This window comes from Embiotoca jacksoni, unplaced genomic scaffold, assembly GCF_022577435.1.
Source record: "Embiotoca jacksoni isolate LCO1_2020_lvr unplaced genomic scaffold, fEmbJac1.0.p SCAF_5, whole genome shotgun sequence".
In the NCBI taxonomy this organism is placed as follows: domain Eukaryota; kingdom Metazoa; phylum Chordata; class Actinopteri; family Embiotocidae; genus Embiotoca; species Embiotoca jacksoni.
In genome coordinates, this window is record NW_027185403.1 from 14211644 (window position 1) to 14236271 (window position 24628).

General features: G+C 40.2%; 1 protein-coding gene across 2 annotated transcripts; it reads left to right on the forward strand.

Annotated features, from left to right (window-relative positions):
- Window positions 1-2905: 2905 nt before the first annotated feature.
- dctn4 (dynactin 4) lies at window positions 2906-17388 on the forward strand. 2 transcript variants are annotated; one of them, XM_069170793.1, is made up of 14 exons: window positions 2907-3114; window positions 6525-6595; window positions 6724-6902; window positions 7118-7161; window positions 7685-7792; window positions 8512-8532; window positions 9053-9126; window positions 10401-10513; window positions 10600-10709; window positions 10821-10894; window positions 11299-11353; window positions 11806-11913; window positions 15660-15757; window positions 15869-17388. In XM_069170793.1, the coding sequence occupies exons 1-14, from the start codon at window positions 2980-2982 to the stop codon at window positions 16086-16088; spliced, it is 1410 nt and encodes a 469-aa protein (XP_069026894.1). In that variant the 5' UTR covers window positions 2907-2979; the 3' UTR covers window positions 16089-17388. The 2 variants fall into 2 exon arrangements, with proteins under 2 accessions (XP_069026895.1, XP_069026894.1); XM_069170794.1 differs by lacking the exon at window positions 8512-8532 and having other exon boundaries at window positions 2906-3114.
- Window positions 17389-24628: the final 7240 nt, after the last annotated feature.

The following is a 24628-nucleotide window of genomic DNA, read 5'->3' on the forward strand; positions in this document are numbered from 1 at the left end:
TACTTAATAAAGATGGTGTTATTATTGTTACTTCACTTGGATGTTGACACAAGACCGTTTTCAAATTTATCCAGAAGGAAGACAATGTGTCTGTGAGTTCGAGATGTTTACCCTACTCACACACAGTATTCAGATCACGTACTAAAAAGTACCAATACAACAATGTAAACATATACTTCCAAGTAAAAGGCATGAAAAATCCTGCTCAAATAAAAATACAGAAGTATTAGCTGAAAATGGAGAAAGAAAATGGAGAGTCTGGTAAGATATTAAATCATTTCAACATTTATTAAAATAAAAACATTTGAGAAGTTTAGAGGGCTGAATCCTTGCTGCAGCTGTGAACAACTCATTAACATCTGTAATGTGGTTTAATCTTTAATAATGAGCTGTATTTTATTATCTTGTGAAATGATCCATTTGGTAAAATCTTCATCTGAAAAGTGATGTCACAAACCGGCTCAATGCTTGTGACAGAGAGGAGGGGAGGGGAGACAGGTTTAATTGCCAATGGAGTTTTATTTAAAATTAACAGAGTTAAACTATAAAAGAAACACGAGGTGTGGAGATGAGGCACATCAGTGGTAAATGTAACACATGGGTGGGTGATAGATTTGTTATGCAAGTGTTGAAGGTGAAAGATAAAGTCAACCGAACCAAACCAGGAGATGTGGAGCCCAGAGAGAGAGACGATGAAACAAGGCTGGCACTTGTAGCACTGGTAGAGGCCTCCCTGACTGCAAGCTCAAGCAGGAAGAGGCCACTTGAACCTCAGCAGGTAGAAAGCGAGGGGTCATAACAATAACTAAAGCCGTCAATTCAATGTACATTACATTACATTACATTTCATTTAGCTGGTGCTTTTATCCAAAGCGACTTACAATAAGTGCATTTCAACCATGAGGGTACAAAACCCAGAACAACAGGAATCAAGGATGTAGTCAAATAGAATATGCAATATGTCCCTCTAATGGAGTGAAAGTATAAAGTAGCATCAAATTCAAGTAAAGTACAAGCACCTCAAAATAGTACTGTACTGTAAATGAACCTGTATGATACTTAGTCCCTCTCACTAAACTCCACCAGTATCAGTTCTCCGGGACAGCTGGCCATGGTTATGATTGTTTGTTAAATATGAGTTTTATCCTGCAATTGTCTTTCTAATAAAAAAAAAGCTAAACAGGATTGATTTTTAAACATTAGTCACAAATTGTCACAAAAAAAAAAAAAAAAAAAAAAAAATCTAAATTGATCAGTGCTTTTTTCCCCACATGTGTCTGAGAAGGTAAAGCTAAAATAAAAACATTTTTTTATTTCAAAGAGTAACACTGAAAATATGAAATGTGAAAAACGACAAATTGCCTCAAACAATAGTGTCACTGTTACTATGACATAAAATTGAAAGGTGGACGCCACAGTGGGAGAGACAATCGTTGGGTGTCTCAGCTATTTGACTGCCTTTAACTCCGTTTTGAAGTATTATCTTAAAATGTGTTGAATACAGAAAATATGCCAGAGACTTTCCTCTTTCGTTTAGAATAGCATGTATAACTACATGATTCATGGATCCCAAGATATATGAGAGTGAAAAGTGTCTCTAAAAAGTCAACAAGCTCAGCAAAACAATGCAATTTTCCAGCGAATCCAATGGTTTTTTTTTTCATAAAAGGTTACTTACCTAAAAAAGTTTAAGATTTTTTTTCTCAACCCAAATAGAAACATTAAACCTTTAGTTCATCAGAACAAGACATTACCATATTTGGAGATAGCATTTTATATTTAATATTTTTACTGCTATTTTATTGCTTTCTATTATTATCTTATTGCTTCCTGTATGCTGCTGTAGCGGAAAAAAAAAATTCCCCTCGGGGATTAATAAAGTAACTACTTAACCTACCTAACCTACCCTAACCCACCCTAACCTACCTAACCTAACCCACCCTAACCTACCTAACCTAACCTACCTAACCCACCTAACCTACCTAACCCACCCTAAACTAACCTACCTAACCCACCTAACCTACCTAACCCACCCTAAACTAACCTACCTAACCTACCCTAACATAACCTAACCTACCTAACCCACCCTAACCTACCCAACCCACCCTAAACTAACCTACCTAACCCACCTAACCTACCCTAACATAACCTAACCTACCTAACCCACCCTAAACTAACCTACCTAACCCACCTAACCCACCCTAACCTAACCTACCTAACCCACCTAACCTACCCTAACATAACCTAACCTACCTAACCCACCCTAAACTAACCTACCTAACCCACCTAACCTACTCTAACCTACCTAACCTACCCTACCTAACCTAACTAAACCTACCTAGCCCACCCTAAACTAACCTACCTAACCCACCCTAACCTAACATACCTAACCCACCCTAAACTAACCTACCTAACCTACCTAACCCACCTAACCTACCCTAACCTACCCTAAACTAACCTACCTAACCCACCTAACCTACCCTAACCTAACCTAACCTAACCCACCTAACCTACCCTACCCTAACCTAACCTAACCTAACCTAACCTAACCTAACCTACCTAACCTTATGGGGTTTCCGCTGGACAGAAACTGTAATCTTGACAGGAGGTCCTTACTAGTAACTCAAGCTTTCGAGGAGTAAAAAGTACAATATTTGCCTCTGAAGTGTAGTAAAGTAGAAGTATGAAGTTGCATAAAATAGAAACACTCAAGTAAAGTACAAATACCTCACATTTGTGTTAAAGTACATCACCTAAGTAGACGTACGTCTTTTTCCTGTCCCTGCGTGGCAGCTCCCCCCCCCCCCCCCCCCCCCTGGTCACGTGGTCTTCCGGTCCATCTCCGCACGGCTGCGGTCGGTTCCGGTGTTTCACCACACGGGGTCGACAACGAGCTCGTCGTGTCCCCCGTCGGGCCTCAGAGGCTCCGAGACGATCCGGCGGTGCAGTCGGTGAGCCTCCAGCTCCGGTGGTCAGAGGATGGCGTCCCTTCTGCAGCCGGACAGAGTCGTCTACCTGGTCCGTGGGGAGAAAAGGATACGAGCCGCCTTGTCTCAGCTGTATTTCTGTCGCTACTGCAGTGAGCTGCGGTCTCTGGAGTGTGTCTCTCACGAGGTAAACAGTGTCTTCTCCCGTCTGTCCCCGGTCAGGACAAGCTAGCGGTTAGCTTGTTTTTTTTTTTTAGCTGTTTTGTTGTTAGCCTAATTGCTAGCCGCTTCGACGAGTAGGTGGGACAAGTCCGGTCACCTCCGCGCGTTGTATTGGCTGGGCCGCTTGTCAATCAAGAGTTAATCCAGCAGTCCCCTCTTCTCATTGGCTGTCCTGTTTAACTTCCGTTTGCGTTAGCGTTGTGTCGTGCACGGCAGAAATTGGAGAACAAGCCAGCTAGCTCTCGTCGTACGTCGAGTTTCACGTTAAACTGTGTTTATGTCTGATAAAAGATGATGAAACAGAGACGATTAAAAACACACGTTTTAACGTTGGTCTGACTCAGCGAACCGCCAAACAACAGCGTGTTAACGTGGCTCACAGACACCACACCCAGAGGAGTTCAGCTCAACCTTTCTTCTTCAGGAACGTCATTAACATCATATATCATAACATTATATATCATAACATTATATATTATAACATTATATATTATAACATTATATATTATAACATTATATATCATAACATTATATATCATAACATTATATATCATAACATTATATATCATAACATTATATATTATAACATCATATATCATAACATTATATATCATAACATTATATATTATAACATCATATATCATAACATTATATATCATAACATTATATATTATAACATCATATATCATAACATTATATATTATAACATTATATATCATAACATTATATATCATAACATCATATATCATAACATTATATATCATAACATTATATATCATAACATTATATATTATAACATTATATATTATAACATTATATATCATAACATTATATATCATAACATTATATATCATTAACATTATATATCATAACATTATATATCATAACATTATATATTATAACATTATATATCATAACATTATATATTATAACATCATATATCATAACATTATATATCATAACATTATATATTATAACATCATATATCATAACATTATATATCATAACATTATATATTATAACATCATATATCATAACATTATATATCATAACATTATATATCATAACATTATATATTATAACATATATTATAACATCATATATCATAACATTATATATCATAACATCATATATCATAACATCATATGTCATAACATTATATATTATAACATTATATATTATAACATCATATATCATAACATTATATATTATAACATTATATATTATAACATCATACATGATAACATTATATATGATAACATATATCAACATTATATATTATAACATCATATATCAAAATCATATTTCATAAAATCATATATATCATAAAATCATATATCATAACATCATTATCAAAATCATATATCATGAAATCATATATCATAAAATCATATATCAAAATCATATATCATAACATATCATAAAATCATATATCATAACATATAACAACATTATATATCATAACATCATACATCATTACAATATATATCATTACATCATATATCATTACATCATATATTATAACATCATATATCATAACATCATATATCATTACATCATATATTATAACATATCATAACATCATATATTATAACATCATATATCATAACATCATATATCAAAATCATATTTCATAAAATCATATATCATAACATATCAAAATCATATATCATAAAATCATATATCATAACATATATCATAAAATCATATATCATAAAATTATATATCATAACATCATATAACATAACATTATATATCATTACATCATTACATTATATATCATTACATCATATATTATAACATCATATATCATTACATCATATATTATAACATCATATATCATAACATCATATATCATAACATCATATATCATTACATCATATATCACATATAACATAATGTATCATAACATATATTATAACATCATATATCATAACATATATCATAAAATCATATATCATTACATATATCATAACATCATATATCATAACATCATGTATCATAACATCATATATTATAACATCATATATCATAACATATATCATAAAATCATATATCATAAAATCATAACATCATGTATCATAACATCATACATCATTACATCATATATCATAACATCATATATCATAACATCATATATCATGACATCATATATCATAACATCATATATCATAAAATCATGTATCATAACATCATATATCATTACATCATATATCACAACATATATCATAACATCATATATCATAAAATCATATATCATAACATCATATATCACAACATATATCATAAAATCATATATCATAACATCATATATCATTACATCATATATCATAAAATCATATATCATAACATCATATATCATAAAATCATGTATCGTAACATCATATATCATTACATCATATATCATTACATCATATATCACAACATATATCGTAACATCATTACATCATATATCATAACATCATATATCATAACATCATATATCATGACATCATATATCATAAAATCATGTATCATAACATCATATATCATGACATCATATATCATAAAATCATGTATCATAACATCATATATCATTACATCATATATCACAACATATATCATAACATCATATATCATAAAATCATATATCATAACATCATATATCACAACATATATCATAACATCATATATCATAAAATCATATATCATAACATCATATATCATTACATCATATATCATAAAATCATATATCATAACATCATATATCATAAAATCATGTATCATAACATCATATATCATTACATATATCATAACATCATGTATCATTACATCATATATCATTACATCATATATCATTACATCATATATCACAACATATATCATAACATCATATATCATTACATCATATATCACAACATATATCATAACATCATGTATCATTACATCATATATCATTACATCATATATCACAACATATATCATAACATCATATATCATTACATCATATATCACAACATATATCATAACATCATGTATCATAACATCATATATCATTACATCATATATCATTACATCATATATCACAACATACATCATAACATCATGTATAATAACATCATATATCAGCTCGTCTGTCACTTTCTTTGTAAACGTAAACAAAACATCCATCTGTACACCAGGCCGAAGAAATACATGTTGGTTTCCTCTTTTCGTCGTTGTACCTCGACGCCCAAACAAATGCCAACAACATATGACAATAATCACCTCTTTTTAGGCGGTTGTTTATGAAACACTTTTATAATCTAACAGTTAGGAAGCTCGTATTAGATCAACGTTAAGATGTGGATGCACAGGTTGACTGACCCCTCTGTTGCACCTGTGTGTGGTGATCAGGTGGACTCCCACTATTGTCCAAGCTGCCTGGAGAACATGCCGTCTGCAGAGGCCAAGCTCAAAAAGAACAGGTGAGACGGGCAAAGGAAACGAGAAAGCTTCATATTCATACAGTACTCATCTCGGTTACTGCTGACTTCGTGTCTATCTGGTTGAAGGCCTTTCATTGATTTCTGATTCCCTGTGTGCTCGACTGTAGGTGTGCAAACTGCTTTGACTGCCCGTGCTGCATGCACACACTGTCCACTCGGGCCACAAACATCCCAGCTCCTCTGCCTGATGATCCCACCAAGACCGCCATGAAGAAAGCCTATTATTTGGCCTGTGGCTTCTGCCGCTGGACCTCGAGGGATGTGGGAATGGCTGACAAATCAGTCGGTGGGTGCTGATATACAGTAATGTAGATATAGTTGTGAGGTCATATTTATTTCAAAAATATTTATGGCAGGAGTACTTATAAGCGTTAGCAGTGCAAAGCCCTGCCTTTCTTGTCGTGTTCGTACCTTCAGCTCTTGAATACAGTTGTTTTGGGTCGTATTTGTTGTCTGTGACTGCGTTAACTCTGATGTTTTGTTGCATTTTGTTCACTGCAGCCAGCGGTGGATGGCAGGAGCCAGAGAACCCTCACACTCAGCGGGTATGTTTCCCCCCTGTTTCCCCCACATGTTTCCTGATCACGCATTACTTGCTTTTGAATAGATGTGTGTCTGTGAATAAATGACACCCGCACATTGACAGCCCAAGGCAAACGCAGACTAAGAAGCTGCACAGTTGGTTAGACGAGTGAATTTTAAAGGTGCCTTTCCATTTTTTTTAATGGAATTACCCGACTGATACACCAAATTATTTTTAAGTGTTTCTTTGGGTGTTTGTTATTTAAGATGATCATTATTCTGCACTTTTCAGCAAGGTTTTTTTTAATTAGACTAATTTAAAGTTTGTCAACCGCTTGTTGTCATTGAAGGCATCATAATTGTCCCTGTAAACGCCTGCTGTATTATATTGTTACTTTAAAGGTCTTTCAATTTATACATTTAAAATCTCTACATATTGTTATATTTTACAGTTCCTTTATAAATTGATAACTTTCCCTGTTTTATAAAGCAAAACATGAAGCACCAATGACCACTCTGTGGATGTTTTGATTTTGTTCCCTACAGATCAACAAGTTGATTGAGTATTACCAGCAGCTGGCGCACCGAGAGAAGCAGGAGCGGGACAGGAAGAAGCTGGCCAGGAGACGACAGTGCATGCCCCTGGCGTTCTCGGTACTCTGCTCCCTCTGAGCCCAACAGTCACATTCAGCCGCTTCAAAAATGCCACACAGTACCTTCTTCTTTAACCTTTTAAAATGTCAAACAGCTGTTGCCTCGCTGTTATTCGTGGTTATCAGCCATCAGAAGTTTTTGATATGTTCCACCTCAAAAACAATACCAGGGGTGAATTTAAATGATGTGCCACTGATGATCGGACATGATGAGCATACCTTTAGCCAAAGCAGGAGGGAATAATTAGCTCCATCTGCTGCTGTGTTTGATTTGGTGTGCAAGATTCACACCATGTCCATACATTTGGGATGCTTTCAAAAAGTTCCCCGTCCACACTGAAATTGTAAAATAACAGCTGACTCTTTGAGTCTGAAAGGCCCAAATGCAGCAGAACATTTTCAAATATATTCACCCCGCTGTGGACATGGTCTTCATGCTTCTTTAACATGTGGCCACGTTGTTCACACCTCCTGCATTCTGCTTTTACAATATTTAACATCCATCAGTGCCAACCAGTCTCTCCTGCTGTGTATCGGCTCCTCTTGAGGCCGTCACGTCCTGCAGTTGTTTTCCATCACGGATGCATTTCTGTTGCTGTCGCATGTCACCAAATGCCACTAATGTTTTCTGCTAAATCGCTTTGGTTTCACCTTGTTCTTTATTCTCTCTTTGTTCCTTTGCTTATGCACTCTGATATTTTGGTTTTCCCCCCCTCCCAGCAACACACTATTCATGTGGTGGTGAGTTGTATTTTTCACAACTTGGGTAGTTTCGTCTTTAAAGTAGCACTGTCGTCTCTTTATCCCAGTTTCTGTTACTGAGTGACCTCACAAATCACATGAATGTCTCCTTGGGTAAAGGAGGCGGAGATGCACACAAGGGGGTCTTTATGTCGGACAGAGGGAGAGAAGTAACAGAAGACTTTGTTGAAGTCTATGTAACCAGATCAAAATATGTTTTATCCTAATTAAGTCCTGAATCGCTCATCTGTCAAGGGTTCATTCTCTTCTTCTATTCTGGGCAGAAAGGCTCCTGTTTTCGTCTCTTACCACGGGCCAAATTAAACTCTTTCCACCTAATTTCTTGTTTATGTGAATGTCAATTTTCTTTTCTTTTTGTATTCTTACAAGTTGTCATAAATTCCCCGTTTTGGTTAAGCCCTTTGAAAAATAGCTGTAGATTCATGTCATAAATCTTCTTGAGGACCACCTTGATTTTCAGCAGACAGACTGCGTGATCGTGTTTTTCTTCTTCACTCAGGAAAAGTATGGCCTCGGTACCAGACTGCAGAGGCAGAGGTCTGGAGCTCCCATATCAAACCTGGCGGGCCTTTCGTGAGTTGTCTTTTGTCATATACTGTGAATCACTGCTGCTTTTGACTCCAACTATCGAATATTTTTTCCTTCTAAAACTTTTAAGTTCAAAATTAAAAGGACAGTGCTGGTTTTGGACGTTTCAAGCTCAGTAACTACACATCGTGCACATCCATATTATGGTAACAGAGATGAATAGATTTCCTACAACCCTGCTGCCAGTGGCGTGATTCATTTCAGAGTGCCATGAAAATCAATTTGCAGAGCCTTGAAACTTGGTTTGAGATCCGCAGGTTATCCATCACAGCGAACAGTTTGTCACCTTTGCGTTTCCTCAAGTTGCATCATCACCTTGGAGTAATATAATTGTTAGCAGGGATCATTTTTAAATCTCTTTACCAGATTGCATTCAAGGACCCTGCTTAACATCTTCAAATTAATGATTGGTTGACAAAAGGCAGTGTGTTGACAAAGTGTCCCGTCACATCCAGCAGACAAGTGGAAAGCGGGCGAAAACGCCACAGAAAGAATGATGTGAATTTAGTTACCTCTCGTTTCAAAAGGTTTTCGTACGGTAGACAAGTCTAAAAAGTCTTGGATGCTAAAGTCTCTCTTTCTAACTTGTTACCAATGGGGCTGCACGATTAGTTGTATTAAAAACACGATCTCAATTTATGCGATTTCGTTTATCAATGACAACGATTCAGCTGCATCAAATCAAGCGCTCCTACTTTCTTCCTCAACAAATAACAACTTGGCATTACGTCGTGTTATGCAGAGCAGCAGAAACTGGTAGTAAAGAAAACAATCCCAGCAAGAGTGAGAGACGCTGACGAAAAGAAAATACACAGAAAGTGGGAGAAGACGAGAGACAAAAGTTGATTATTTGACTTTTAAGATTTATGAGGCTGCGGCATTTGAGCTAAAAACAAGAGCGTTCACTTTCTGTAGTCCAGATTTGATGAGCCGGTCCTCAGGCACCACTATCATATTTTTTTTGTTGCGCTTCCCCTCTGTATCAAATAAAGGACAGCAATAAATGTTTATATTCATAAAAAAAAAGAAGTTGAGAAAGAATTGTGATTTTAATTACAAGCAGGAAAATCATGATTCTCATTTTACCCTGAATCATGCAGCTCTAATAACCATGTAACTTGATTATTAGCAGCTTAATGCTTCCAGAACCAGCTGTACTGTATGTCTTCCCTCTTTGATGTACAGTGTTTTAGTGTTTACATAAGATACATCATTAAAGAGTCACGGCAGATTGTTGAGCAGTTTTTTTTCTTAAATAGCCTTAAAGAGGGTGAGGACCAGAAGGAGATCAGCATCGAGATGGCCCAGGCCCTGGATGAGGTCGAGCCCCTGCCTGAGGATTATTACACCAAACCCATTAGTTTACCGGAAGGTAAGATCTTTTCCTGAACTCACTGAACAACACTGTAACTTGTGTAGTTGAGGTTGAGTTTCATCTGTTTGCTCGTGTCCTCCCAGTGACCACACTGCGCCAGCGGCTTCTGCAGCCAGATTTCCAGCCTGCAGGAGCGTCGCAGCTCTACCCCAGACACAAGCACCTCCTGATGAAGCGCTCACTGCGCTGCAGGGTCAGCACCACCTCAGACTTTCACCGTTCTGGATCAATCAGTGCCTCTTTTTCTTTTTTAAACAGTTGACATTTCGATAACGATTTTTTATTTTTTATTTCCCTCCTTCAGAAATGTGAGCACAACCTGAGTAAGCCCGAGTTCAATCCTACTTCTATCAAGTTTAAGATTCAGCTGGTGGCTATGTGAGTACTGTCTTCAGATTCTCGACTAAACATGTGATTTGGTGATGACGCAGATCTTTTTTTATTAAGCATATCAAGTATAAATCAGCCTCATCCCAACGTAATTACATTAGATGGAAGTCGTAAAGTCTATTCTGTAACTTTAAGCACAAAATTAAATATGTTTTTTAGTTTTTAAATGAAAATAACTAAATATTATATTTAAAACTGTCCTGGAAAATACATCCAATGTTAGACAGGATTTATCATAATCTTTTGGTTCATCAGTGTGTTTTTAACTGATGATGATCTCAGTTGTTCAGAGATCAACGTTCAATGAATTGTGCTGAATACCGTGTTGAATGCTGTCAGTGTGTTTAGATGTTCGAGTGTGTTGATCGGCCTTTCGTCTCTTCCTCCAACAGGAGTTACATCCCTGAAGTGAGAATTATGTCCATTCCAAATCTCCGCTGCATGAAGGTCAGTGTGTGTACACTGATTTTGGCATGTTGAATATTTATTTTACATATTGCATTTGTTGTTCATAATCTTAACCACAATATTTTTTTTTTATTTTTATGTGTATAGGATGCTGTTAAAACCAAGCAAGCAGTTGAATTACCATGACAACCACATCAACATGACTCGACAGACAGCCTTTCAAACATACAACACCAAACAATAACACATGATTAACAAGTAAAAGCAATATAATAGAAAATACATATAGAACATGTTATATCAATAATTTAAACTTGTTTTTTTCAAACACACCTAAACAGGACAAAATGTCCTGTAAATGTCCGGGTCCCAGGACGTTCACAGAGGTCTTAAGACAGGACTACTCTTGCAGCGCTCATCTTATAACTGACTTAAAACTACCTGGAAAGGTGCTTGACTTTAAACAGTGTTTCCCCACTCTGTGTATTTAGGAGAGCCAGGTGCTGCTGACTCTGACTAACCCAGTGGAGAACATCACCCACGTCACACTGACCGCATGTGAGGGCGAAGATCCCGACGACATCAACAGCACCGCCAAGGTACGTTTCTATACTCTCTACTGACGTCTACACAGGACCAAACATTCGTGTTTGTCATTTCTTTAACGAGACCTACGTTGCGTCAGTCAGTATTGAAGAACACACAACTCTGCAGCTCTACTGAGGCGTTCAAGCTGTTAGAGGTCTTTGTTTTATGTTTATGGTTTGTTGACTGCACAGTTCAGTTTCACCGCTCATCACCAACAGCCTTTTTCAGAAAGTATCACATCTGAACATCTGACTGTGACTTAAATTCACCCGGTGGTCGGAAACATCACACTGATGGAGTGATAATGTTGCCCTGTGTTTGAGACACACACAATTAAATGCTAAACTGTTCCAAATACAAACGTATAAGGAGATAATACTGAATGTCTGGCAGTGCGTCTGTCGGCCTGTTTTTAAGGTTCTTTCTGTGGCCGAATGGCTTCATAACATCATATCAGAACAGGACACAGTCAGGGCCTTGTGCCCTGTCTTAAGCGCTACGTATTATATCAATCTTAAATCAGTGCAGGCTGGTCGACTCTTTTTTTTTTTTTCCTCGCTTTTCCTCCCCTCAAAAATGTGTTTTTCTTCTTGTTCGTACAGTTGAGTGTTTGAGCTTCACCGAGCAGAATGATGTTTGTGCAGAATTGAAAACTAGGAGGCTGTTTTCTCATTCAACTGCTGAGGTCAAGTCAGGTTATTTATATTACACGTCTATATAAGTTGACCAAAGTGCTGCCCAACATTAAACAGAAGAAGTTAGCAACAATATTAAGCCCAAAAAACACACAAATAATCACAGAATTAATCATGAAAAACACGTTTCTCTGCTCATTGAAAACCTGTCTCGGAGCGGCGGCCTGCGAACATCACAAACAGTTTGGAAGCCATTCTTGGGTCAAATGTTCGACTCGCGCAGGTGCGATATGGAAACTTGAGACCTCCATTGCAAAAAAATTGAGAATAGGCTTCATAGATAACTAAGAGACATCCTGCGTCCATCAGTAAAACTTTGGAGATGAAATATATTTGCATATTCATCGACTCTGGCATTTTTAATGCGGGACAAGGAGTAGATATCTTCTTAAGGACTTTTATAACGTATACGATGGCACAAAGCTGCTGCAGTTCAAAGCAAATGTAATGATACAGAATCAAATACTTAAAAAAAAAAAATACCCGAATAAGGGAGATGGGAGCTCCGGCCAGAACGAACAAAATAGGTGGAAGACCTTGAACCACACCGCGCAGTGAGCTGTTAGATTTGGCCGTTCTTCCCTAAAATGAAGCAGATCATCAAAACTTAATAAAACCAAAACTGAAAACAGGTCTGCTGGTGACTCAACTCCGCTAAGAACGACACAGGAACGAGGTCGGTGCTGGTGGAGAGAGCCCGCCGCTTCTCCTCTTCTGGCTTCATATACAAGCAGGTGACTTTTCTCAGCCAATCAGCGCTGAAGCAAACAGGAGAGTTGGAGATCGCAGGACAATCACAGTAGATTAGAGGCACCGAGACACCAGCATCGAAACCACCCCAGACACAAAGGATTCGCTGCCTTCAAAAACAAGCTGTGAGCTTGTGGATACGACATGGGAAGTCAGGTCCTCGGTACGCTTGCCGTTCGAGCCGTTACGTTTTAAGAATACCGCTGCCGGCCAACGGCAACATGGACGCCGACATACTCCCGGTACAGATGCAACCGAGCCTAAATATTTAGCGAGCCGGCAGGCGGGTAACATCCTGCGGGAAATGTAAAGGCAAATGACAGAAAAGACGATGCTGTCGGAACATCGACTTTTCCTCAGAGGTTTTTATTAAGTTACGAAGAAAAACCCGAAACAACAACATGTATAATGTATTAACTTCTCATCAGCAAGGAATAAACTTCCACAGCTATCGCCATTTCTGAAAATGTCAAGCAAACACATCACGACTCACGAACTTTCTGAGCTTTCCGAAAATGTCTGAGGTTGTCAGCACCACAGGAGGGAAGTCTTCACATAGACTCTTCTAACACGAATCCATTTGAAGGCAGCAATTATTCAAAGTGGAGTATTTTATATACGTCTTAAAACATGTCTGGAGGGGATCGTTCAGAAACCGCCCCCACCCCCCCACCCCCCTCATGGTATCATCACGCTGTCTGTTGGCTGTCACATGCTCAGCTGAGGGTGCCATGTTCCTGTAGCAGAACGGCCGGCTGAGCCGCCTGCTGCCAGCAGCCGCTCCGAGGCGCTCAGCGACTACAGGCTGTTTGTCTTGGCCTCTTCAGTGATGAAGTCATGGGCCAGCCTGGGTAAGGAAGAGCTCCTGGCCAAAACAGAGCGTCTTCATGTCCCATTTCCATTCACATTATGGCCCAACAGAGTGTGCAGTCCTGTCTTTCTGCTTGATCTGATATTCAAACACCTGGAGGGCAGCGTGAACCGGGTCAAGCCACGCTCGGTTGAGTTTATTGGCCTGCTCTCATGGCTGGGTTCACTCACCTCTCAGCCTCATCCTGCAGAGGACAAGAGTTCCTTATCTGTCAGTGTTCATCTGTACATCCTGCGGATCTGTTGAAACCTGCACGGATACATTCATTTTACGAGGAAGTGGGACTCGAATCAGAATTGTTTCACACCCGAGGGAGACATGACTGATGATGCAGCAGTTCAAACACCTTTTATATGACTGAGGTGAAATTAATAGTTTGGAACTGGTGAAGTTACATTTCATAACTATCATTATTTTGCAATGAAGTTATCTTAAGTTTGATATAATTCTACAGTTTGTCAGAGTGCTACAGTAAACAAGGTGCAGACAAAACATTTCAGGGCTGTTTGGGTCGCGTGAGCAGCACTGTGACGTGTACGTAGCAGAGAGATGTTAATAATAATAATAATAATAATAATAATAATAATAATAAAATATGTTATAACCATCGCAAGTGTTCCAAGTTACTTCACTTGAGTTACAGGCGTTTTTGTGACGACTAATCCGGGCAAATCTTGATTTAACCGTGGAAGTGATCAGAGGCCGCACATCAAATTTCGTGTTAGTTTTGGGAATTCAGCAACAGAGACCTTTGAAACGCTTCAGAAAGCCGACGGCAACGAAGCAACGAGCTGCACGAGGTGTCCCGAGTGGCGACCGCGTTTCCAGGTGCAGAACGTCGCCGTCCAACACCGAACACGGCGCATCGCATCGGGGCAGAAGTGCAACCGGGTTGGTTTTCTCCGACATCCGTTGGGTTTGTGCGCCGTGAATTCGTCCTCCGGGGTCAGACTGTCGACGCCGAGTTCAACCGTGACATTGTGGCATTTTGTTTTTCGAGCAAAACAACGCGGCCACTCAGTGCAGGTTTCACGCCTGTGAAAGCGCCGTCATCGTCCCCAAAACGTTGTGTGCTGTCCGCTGTTGTTTCAGGTCCACGGTGAAATCACCGATGTTCCGCGACCAGTGGTCATAAAACCTTGTCTGACGCGGGAGTTGACGTTGATTAAACAACGTCACTTCAGATACTTACTTACGAATTTGAAAGCGTCCTCCTGCTCTGTTCGGTCGCAATGCTGCACTCCGTTCATTCGTAACACGAACAGCCTTTGAACTAAAGCCATGTTGAGAAATGCCATGTAAATTTGAACTTCTTTTTCTTTCCCTAAACACGTGTGATTTTACATAAAGAGGCTCTTTTAAAATCTTGCCAGCTGATCACACGGTCTGAAAGGTTCAAAGTCACTGATCGTTGGAACTGCTTTTTGTTTTTGTTTGTCAGGTGATTGTTCCCAGCAAAGAGCTGATCTTGGCAGGAAAGGATGCTGCTGCTGAGTATGATGAACTGGCTGAACCTCAGGACTTCCAGGATGACCCAGAGTAAGTGAACACACACACACACACACACAGATATATATATATATATATATGAAAAGTAATAATAGTGTGAGATAACTCTGAACCCCATCTCTTTCTCTTTCCTTTCCACAGTGTTGTTGCCTTCAGGAAATCCAACAAGATTGGGTTCTTCATCAAAGTGATCCCACAGAAAGAGGAGGACGCGGACGTCACCGTTTCATTTAAGATCCGACACGACTTTCGCAACCTCGCAGCTCCCATCCGGCCGAGCGATGAGGGCGGAGAACCCGCTGCAGAAGCCATTTGGCTGACGCACCACGTGGAGCTACGTCTGGGGCCACTCGCTCCCTGAACACAAACACTGCGTTCATCGGTGTTGGGCTCTTGGAACCAATCTTCTTTAAACCGTTTTATTCATTTAATTTAAACCTGATTTCTGATTCAGCTCATTGAACTGTAAGAACAATCTGAGATCTAGTTATCTTTCAGATTTAGTTTTTCTTCTGTTTGTTTGAGCTAAATTTGCATCAACAGATACTTTGTGGAGAATAACAGTAACTGCATTATGGCAGAGCTCCCGACGCTGCCCAGTTTATAAAACTGTATTAAAACATGGCTCACTACAGACGGACTGATAAGTGCACCACGTTTGATTCTTTTAGTTTTAATGTTGCTAAATGCAGGACCAAAAGACGTGCTGTATTTCACTACATCCTCCTGTTTCTCAGCTTAAACACTATACCATATCAGTAAGAAGCAGTTTCAGTGTGTGGTCACGTACAGGAAACAGAACCATCTATGTACAAAAAAACCCACTTATTTTAGAAGATGCCACATATTTGCTGTCGCTGGATTGTGACAAAGGATTTCTCACTGTGGTAAATACAGTAAATACTTTTCTTAGATGGCAGAGCAACTCCTAGAGTCATTGTGTGTCATTAAATCAGCTGTCAGTTGTTTTGTGGATAATTTGTCTTTACTGTCTGTAGAAAATTGCAGTTTATGTTCAAAGGAGAGTGAGTGTTTTTACATTAATAGAGGTACAAAGATTGGAGAGAAAAATGAGCCGATGAGCAGAATCAGAAATCAGAACTGAGAACAATCTGAAACAATCCGAACGAGTCCCAGTGGTGCAACACACACACACACACACACACACACACACACACTCACACACAAACACATACCTGCTTCTAGCTTATGTATCCTCGTCAACATAATTTTCTGCAGACAATAGTGTAATAACTTGCATGCTTCGACTACAATATCGCTCACGTTAGACAATATCATCACAATTACTGATTCTGTACTGTTTTCTTCACCCAAGGGTTGTTCTTGGGCAGAAGATGAAACCTACCCCTTATTTTACTATTGTCTGAAGTCATCAGTAACTATTGGCACTATGAAGAGGATGTAGAAGAAGCTCTGTAAATTACATGAAGTGCTTGTCATTTACATGTGGGTTTTTTTCCTGATTTGAAAACTGACCCGTTTGGTTCGTAGACGTCGCTGACCTACCTGTCTGTGTGTATCGTAAGCTGCTGTCATTTTTTTTTAGTCTCCAGTGTGAACACAGTAAAAAAGAAAAACAGAGCCTTACATCAGTTAACCATCTGTACTGGCTAATAAAATAATGCCATACTGTAACACAACTCGTTGACTTGTTTATGTTTTGGCTGACATGACCGCGTGTTCACACTGACGGGTACGGAAACGTGATCTCCAGTACTTGATTTTCAACACGGTGTTGTTGTCTCAAATCGCACACCGACGGGAGATACCAGTAACATTTGAACGCATCGCCATGCCAACATATCTGCCTGCTTTAATTATTTTACCCAGAAATTAATATGTTTTCGTGCCCTCTGTTTTACACACACACAATAAACACTGATGGCTTCTATCCATCTGTGGTACTTAGTGAAAAATAAACACTTTTGTTGCTGCATTGTTGTACAACAGCTGCAGCAATTTGAAAATGCGTTACATTGGTGGTCCCTTCTTTTCCACTTTGTTGCCAAGATGGCGACCGTTGACCCGTACTTGCCCGCGTGATTGCATTTATGCACTCAAAACAGTGAGTGCAAGAACAGCGTTCGGAACACAGCACCTGTTTTAGGTCTCCCATCACCTCCCGAGGGTATCGGGTGGGGTACTACGGCTTTTCAGAGCCCTTTTTGTTCCTGAAAGCAGCTGCTGCTGTGGCTGAAAACAATTCTATTAAAGCAGTGACCTTAAAACTGTTGACAGGACATGTAAACAATGAACCCAAACTCTACCGAGGACAGCTGCAGATTCAGGTGATACGTCGGTGTAGGTTCGTCACTGCAAGTGTCCAATTATACACTGTTCGCTGACATATTATTGTAAAAAAAATTAATAAATGTAGGTGCTTTAATGTTTGTCTGCTGTCTGGTCGCAGCTCCCGAGTCAAATGTAACGTGTCAAACCTGAGCTGTGTTCTGTTATTCAGTCTCACCACAGGATGGAGCCATTGACAAACAGTTTTCAGAGAGCAGCTACACGGGAGGAAGCTTTTGGAAGAAATGAGGGAACACATGCAGCTTAAGATCTTGAATTACTCCAAGCAGACGCAGCATTTGAACTGATAGTAACTAAGACTGAGACAGCAGTTGTTGTTGACAAACATTTTAATAATAACCCAAGCAAAGCTGTATGCTGTTTTTCAGGATGGATGAAATGTCTACTTATCAACATGAGGAGTAGACAGTAATAGAATTTGTGTTCCAACAGATACCATTTTGTATTTAACACATATCAGTCCTGTTCGGTAATGGGTTTGCACACATGGGGGAGCTTACTGCCTCTGAGCAGGCAGATCAGATGAGGCAGGTATGTTGCAGCTTCCCTGTGAGGCCCTGTGCTGTCTAAACAGACCCGCTCGGTCGAGGTAATAAAGCCGTGATTTTCTTTTATCTTCTGCAGATATAAACAGCCCAGAAAAGTGGTCTGCGGGAGAGCCATAAATCACTGCTGAAGATGAGGTAATAAAGCACACATGGGGTGAGTCCATACCACTGAAAGAGCACAGACTCCCTCTTCAAACACAGCTGATGAAAGCGGTAGCTGCCTCTCAGTGCGCGGCAGCGGCGTACCAACCACGCACTTGCTGTGCTGCTGGGAATATCATATTTTATTTAAAGAGAAGGAACATTTGCTGTGCTAAATTTGTATACACAAACGTAATTTAATTCAACTCAACACAGAAGACTGAGGAAAAATGACTGCATATGGCATATGAAAGTAATGCAGTAACCTCATAACTGACTCATGAGCAGGCCTCGAATGATCCCCAAAAAACGGAATTCCTCTGGTCAGGATAATATTTTCCTGGATCAAGAAAAGACATATTTCATGCTCAGCATCAGCGTGTTCGTATTTGCAGAACCTCTCACTGCAAACAGCACAGAAATCTGACCTGTGACCGTGTTATCGGGTTTAGAAATGAATATCAGAGCAGTGTTCCAGCAGGGTTGAGTCAGTAAGTCAGGTAAGACAAGGACTGCTTCATTTCACGTCTCTCCTCTCCCTCCTCTTCCTCCGTTTGCCGAACATCTTTATTTATAAAGACACACACGCAGCCAGCCTCGACCAGATGAAAAATTCCTCACTGAATTACAAGTCTGAATGCACCCAGGACCTTTTCCACGATTACGTCATCGCCCAAACTGCCAATAACTCACCCACAGTGGAAGCCTCACAGAGACAAGCAAAAGGAAAGCAGCACCACAACAGAGGCAGTAAATTCCCTCCCTTTAATAAAAGTAGAGGACATAGAAGCCCGTCGTTTCTCGTTGCTGTATAGCGTGTACAGTACATAGGTGTGTTTTCTTCATTAGTTCTGTCGGGAGTCTTTTTATTTTCTGCTGCTTGTCAGGCACAGTGGGTTTTGGGAGTCCTGTTAGTTTGGCACGAAAAGCGGCAGAGGCGACCCATTGGCGCTCTTTTCTTTCCCATTTTTTAGGTTGAGCTGTAGGCCTCGAGGTGCTCCGAGTGATTAATCGCCTCCTTCATTTTCTGCTCACCAGACCATCATCTGGTTAATTAGCGGTAATTGATGATGTCTACCCAGATGAATAACTGAAGGGATGTGGGCTTCCACAGCTGGGAAACCTGTGAAACTTTAGCTTTTCAAGAGGGGGGAAAAAAAACCTCATACGCTCTTTTTGACTTTCCCTCCATTTCCTCTTGCTTTCACTCTTTCTGCCTTCTGATGGCTGCAGGTTTGCTGGAATGTTGACTTTGGACACGCGGTTGAAAAAAGATCGCTCTGAGAAAGCAGCTGACCCTCGACCCTCTCTCTGAAACCGTCTGCCTCTGACCAACAGAGACACGGCACCGGCCCCCGCCCCTGCTTTCATTTATAATGTGCTCCAATACTCAGTGGGTGCATTGCGCGTGTCGGGGCACAACTGTGTCAGGACCCCGAAGTGAGGCCAGTGCCAGACACTGAGGCCTCATGGGAGTCTTGTGACGCCAGTGGAGGACAGGAAGCTGCTGTTTGCCGGAAATCTTCTCACTTGATAGAAAACTGAAGTGGAAATGAAATCAGGGAATCAGGACGAGTCGAGTTAGTGAGGGCAGTGATACACTTAAAGGAGTAGTTCAACAATTTGGGAAGCCTCATTTGTGAGCTCAGGATGCCATGAAGGGATACCTGGTCACGTTTAATGAGAAGCTTAGGGAAAAGTTTTTATCTCACAAATGTCACTGTTTGTTGAAACCAACAAAAGGTACAAAAAGTAAAATAAAAGTAGCGCAGCTTGTGCAAATGTTGTAGTTAATTATTGGTTTGGCCACAGGGAAACTTTTTATTATTCTGGTGACGAAGTAAAGAAAGATGAAATCACAAAAATACTGATGAGGCTGAACCTGAAACAGGTAAAAACACAACATTAATAGTTTGAGAACTACACACTGATCATTGATAAAACCACTAACAGGTGAAGTGACTAACCTTGATTATCTCATCACAATGGCACCTTTCAAATTTTCCAGATAACAGTCTGATCTAACATCTGTGGGATGTGCTCATAAAACAAGTCCAATCAATGGAGGCTCCATCACAGCAGGACTTAAACATTCTGTCATGGTGCCTGATGCCACAGCACACCTTCAACGGTCGTGTGGAGTCCATGTCTCAACGAGTCAATCGTTTTGGTGGCACAAGGGGACCTACACAATTCTAGGCAGCTGCTTTTAGCTCATCAGTGTATGCTAAATTGCTTTCTTGCCAAAAGTTAGATATAAAGATCAATATCGTTTCGCTGCATTGACTATGTAGCTGGAGCCAGCTGGTTAGTTTAGCTTACAACAAAGACTGGAAACAGCTTTGCTCTATCTGAAGGTAGTCTGATGGTCAGCATCTCTGAAACACAAATGAACAGATTAAACAGACAAAATGTTGAAGATGTTCCCTTGAGAAAGATCCAGCTCGCACCACGCGAAACACAAATGACTCTCATTTATTTACTTAATACAGCAAACACAACAGATTTTGAGTTCCCCAAACATTTATAGAAAAGAGTCATTGATCTCTGCACCTGCTGCTGGAAGATCTTAATTCAGTAAATCTATGCACAAGATAATCCTCGTGGTCTCCAAGTATCCACCCAAACTAGGTTCATTAATTGACTGAATTCTGTGCTCTGTAGAAAGTCAGCCACATGCCAGCGATAATGCAATATAAAGTAAATAGATTATTTCAATTATGAGAACACTTGTAATAGAAGTGCTGTTGTTGTCTCACTGTGGATGGTGTAGCTGCAGGCCTCTTGGGCAACTATGCCCCATTAGGTCCTGATGAAATTGCGCTGGCAGCTGCTTGCAGATAGATGCTGGAGGCAGAAACGGCTGGTTGCCGCTGTGCAGCCGCTCCCGAGGCGAGCAGCCAAAGCCCGCGGAGGCCCAGCCCAACATGACCCGCCATCACACCGCAAATACTGTATATCCACACCCAGTTTATAGGTACACACGCAGGCTCTCTGCAGGGAGCGGCGCCCTATTTCACCCGCGAGTGGTCAACTTGAATCAGTGTACAGAATCAATGAGAGCGACACTGAATTTACAGTGCAGGAATATGACATGTCAAACTGTGGATGTGGATTTGCGACTCTATCAGTGGCACATTTCAAAGAGCCAGGAGCTCCTTCGAAGGCTGGAGGACTATAAAAGTTCCTGCAGATGAATTTCATTTTATTCTCAGGCTGTGTTTACTCGATTAAATAATGTGTTGCAATAGATGTGGGAGTTTAATGTGGATCTTTCACTGATGTGGCTACTTACTCTGCTTCTCAAACAAATTTGTTTTTCGGACAACTTTGTAGGAGCTCAAATGTAGGAAGCTGTTTTGATTGATTGTCTTCAGAAGTGATCTTTTGATTTCTAGCCTCATGCCACTAATTGAAAATCTATAGGCTTTCCCATGCAGTGAATTCAAGAGAGCATCATGTGTAAAGGCGTTTTATAGATATTCAGGCTCAGCTGTGGAAACTTCGACAGCCTGGAGCTCCCGTTGGGACTGTCGGCAGAGAACAGAGCGATAAGTTACAAATGTTCGTCATGCCCAAGGAATTTAAGACCGATTATACTTTTGCCATTGCTGCTAAAACAATAAAGCGGGGAACATATCGTGGGATCGTGGTGACATTTGAGTGATTCTGGAAAACTATGAGGAGCATTAATGGAGCATTTTGAAAAAAATAACAACAGATATGTTAATGATATGAGCCCCAACAGGCCTCACAACAGAAAGGAGACTACATTTACTTGTGTTTAAATTTCCAAACATCTATTATTCATACAAGGATGTGAGCAGTCTGAAGGCTCTGGTTGCTGTTTCTCTGCAGACTGGACAGACCTGAGGACTGCTTAACAGTAAAGGCGTCCTCAGGCATTGCCAGGTCTTGTCACTGGTTGACGCTGAAGGGATCTGATTCAGTCGAGGTTTGTTTGCTTTTGACTAAACCATGTTGTTCTCTTTAATTTCCTGTTGATGGGGCTCAAAGATCTGAGTTCCTGCCCATGCGGGACAGATAATCTTGTTGCCAATCTGCTGACTTTGATGGCGGAGAATTTCCCTTCATTCAGCTACGAGGACCTCATCTTTAGGCCCCCCAAACACCACCTGTACAGCCCCCAACTGAATTCTCACATCTGTTGTTTGTAATTTCATTATTTAATTTCAAGACTTGGTGTAGAGTGTGTAGGAGACTGAAGATGAGAAAGAAAATCACATAATTGGGAGATTATAGTACAGTTTTTACAATTACAAAGTGCAACAACTTCATAAAAACCTGGTTTTATCCAATATATCTGACATTGCATAGTGCAGCGCTCCGTGTACCAGAAGTGTCTCGGCCTGCTCGCAGCATGATGAAGGTCAAAGAGAAAGAGGAGGAATAATGAAGATGGAGGACAGGGAGGGAGAGAGGGGTCCCGAGGGAAGAAAATATGTCTTCAAAGGAGGGGAATATTTGGTCTGAGACCTATCTGAAGCATCTGTCACTCCTTTCCTGTCTAACATCCTCTGATAACAGTGGCGACTTTAGCGACAGGGACTCCTCGAGGAATCTCTCCAGCCGCACATTTGAAATTTACATGGGTTTTCTCCCCGTATGTCTCTGCTGCTCTCAGCTGTAATTATTTGTACAAACCAAATGATAATGGATTCAGCGGCCAGCATCCGCTACACAATAATGTCAGCATTAGCAGGGCAGCAAAGTGGAAAGTCATGACTCACTGCTATCTGTGCGGAGCAGCTCACCCACAGCTACAGATATGGGAGCACACTGCAGGCTTTGCAGTTGTAATACATGCCTGACATCTTTCCATTTGCTGGAGGATGGATGAGCCTGACCCCGGAGTACTTGACCTTGTTCACCCTGAAGCAAGAGCAACACATTCCCCACTGGATCAACATCAGTCTGTTCGATGCATACAGATTAGAGTCACATGGAGAATTTGGTGTTGGGATAGTTCTTTAAAACTCATGAGTAAAACAACATGTGGGTGTGAGCCTCAGGACTGCGGTGACTTCATGTTTCTGGTGCAGCGAGCACAACATTGTGAGCAGGAACTTGTACCGGCAAACGTCCAACGTGATCTGGTATTAAGGTCCTTTTTTCCCTCACTTCACCGAGTTCATAAATATTTTCATGCAGTGTGTTATCATAACATGACCCCCATGAAAAGCTGAACAAAACATTCCTCCTCCCTCTGCAAAGATTAAAAAGCATCTTCATCTCTGTCTCTCACAAATCTCCTTCCCTCCCTTTCATTATAATCTCACTTCCTTTTCTGCATTTCTTTGACTGTCTTTCCATTTGTACACCTCTCTTTCTCTTTCTCCACCCGAGCTCCTAATTAGAAGGGAGCAAAAATAAGCGTGTACAGACCAGGAGTCGAGCAAACCAGGTTTGCTGCCAGATGAGAGCGCTTTTTGCCAGCACATAGCCTCTAAATGGGTCAGGGAACTGAAGCCCAGTGCAACTTTTTAGTGCTTAAACAGCCCTCTGGAGGGTGAGAGCTCCAGGCCCAAACCGAGAATCCAACCAGAAGGTCAAACATCCCTTTAATCAGGACCCTCAAATCCCAGACACCTCTGGGAACGTGGTGCTGAATTTATTAGCAAGCTTTTACACCGGCTTGATCACCTATGGGCTGGAACAGCAGAAGGTGGTTTTCTTGAGTCAGCCCGAACAGGAACTTAGTGCTGCTAGCTATTTATTTTCTAATTTTCTTATTCAGCACTGTAACTAGAGAGACCCCAGATGGTTGCTGCTGGCTGGATTGACAGGCACATATTTCAGGCTGTTTATATTTGGTTGTGTCGCCAGGGATACTTTCGTAACTTACATGGCAGTTATATCA

Excerpts from the sequence above, each read along its gene's own strand:
- dctn4 (XM_069170793.1), top strand. The coding sequence starts at position 2,980 with ATGGCGTCCCTTCTGCAGCCGGACAGAGTCGTCTACCTGGTCCGTGGG. Across the intron at positions 3,115-6,524 it reads TGGAGTGTGTCTCTCACGAG|GTGGACTCCCACTATTGTCC; the intron begins GTAAACAGTGTC and ends TGTGGTGATCAG. Across the intron at positions 6,903-7,117 it reads AATGGCTGACAAATCAGTCG|CCAGCGGTGGATGGCAGGAG; the intron begins GTGGGTGCTGAT and ends TGTTCACTGCAG.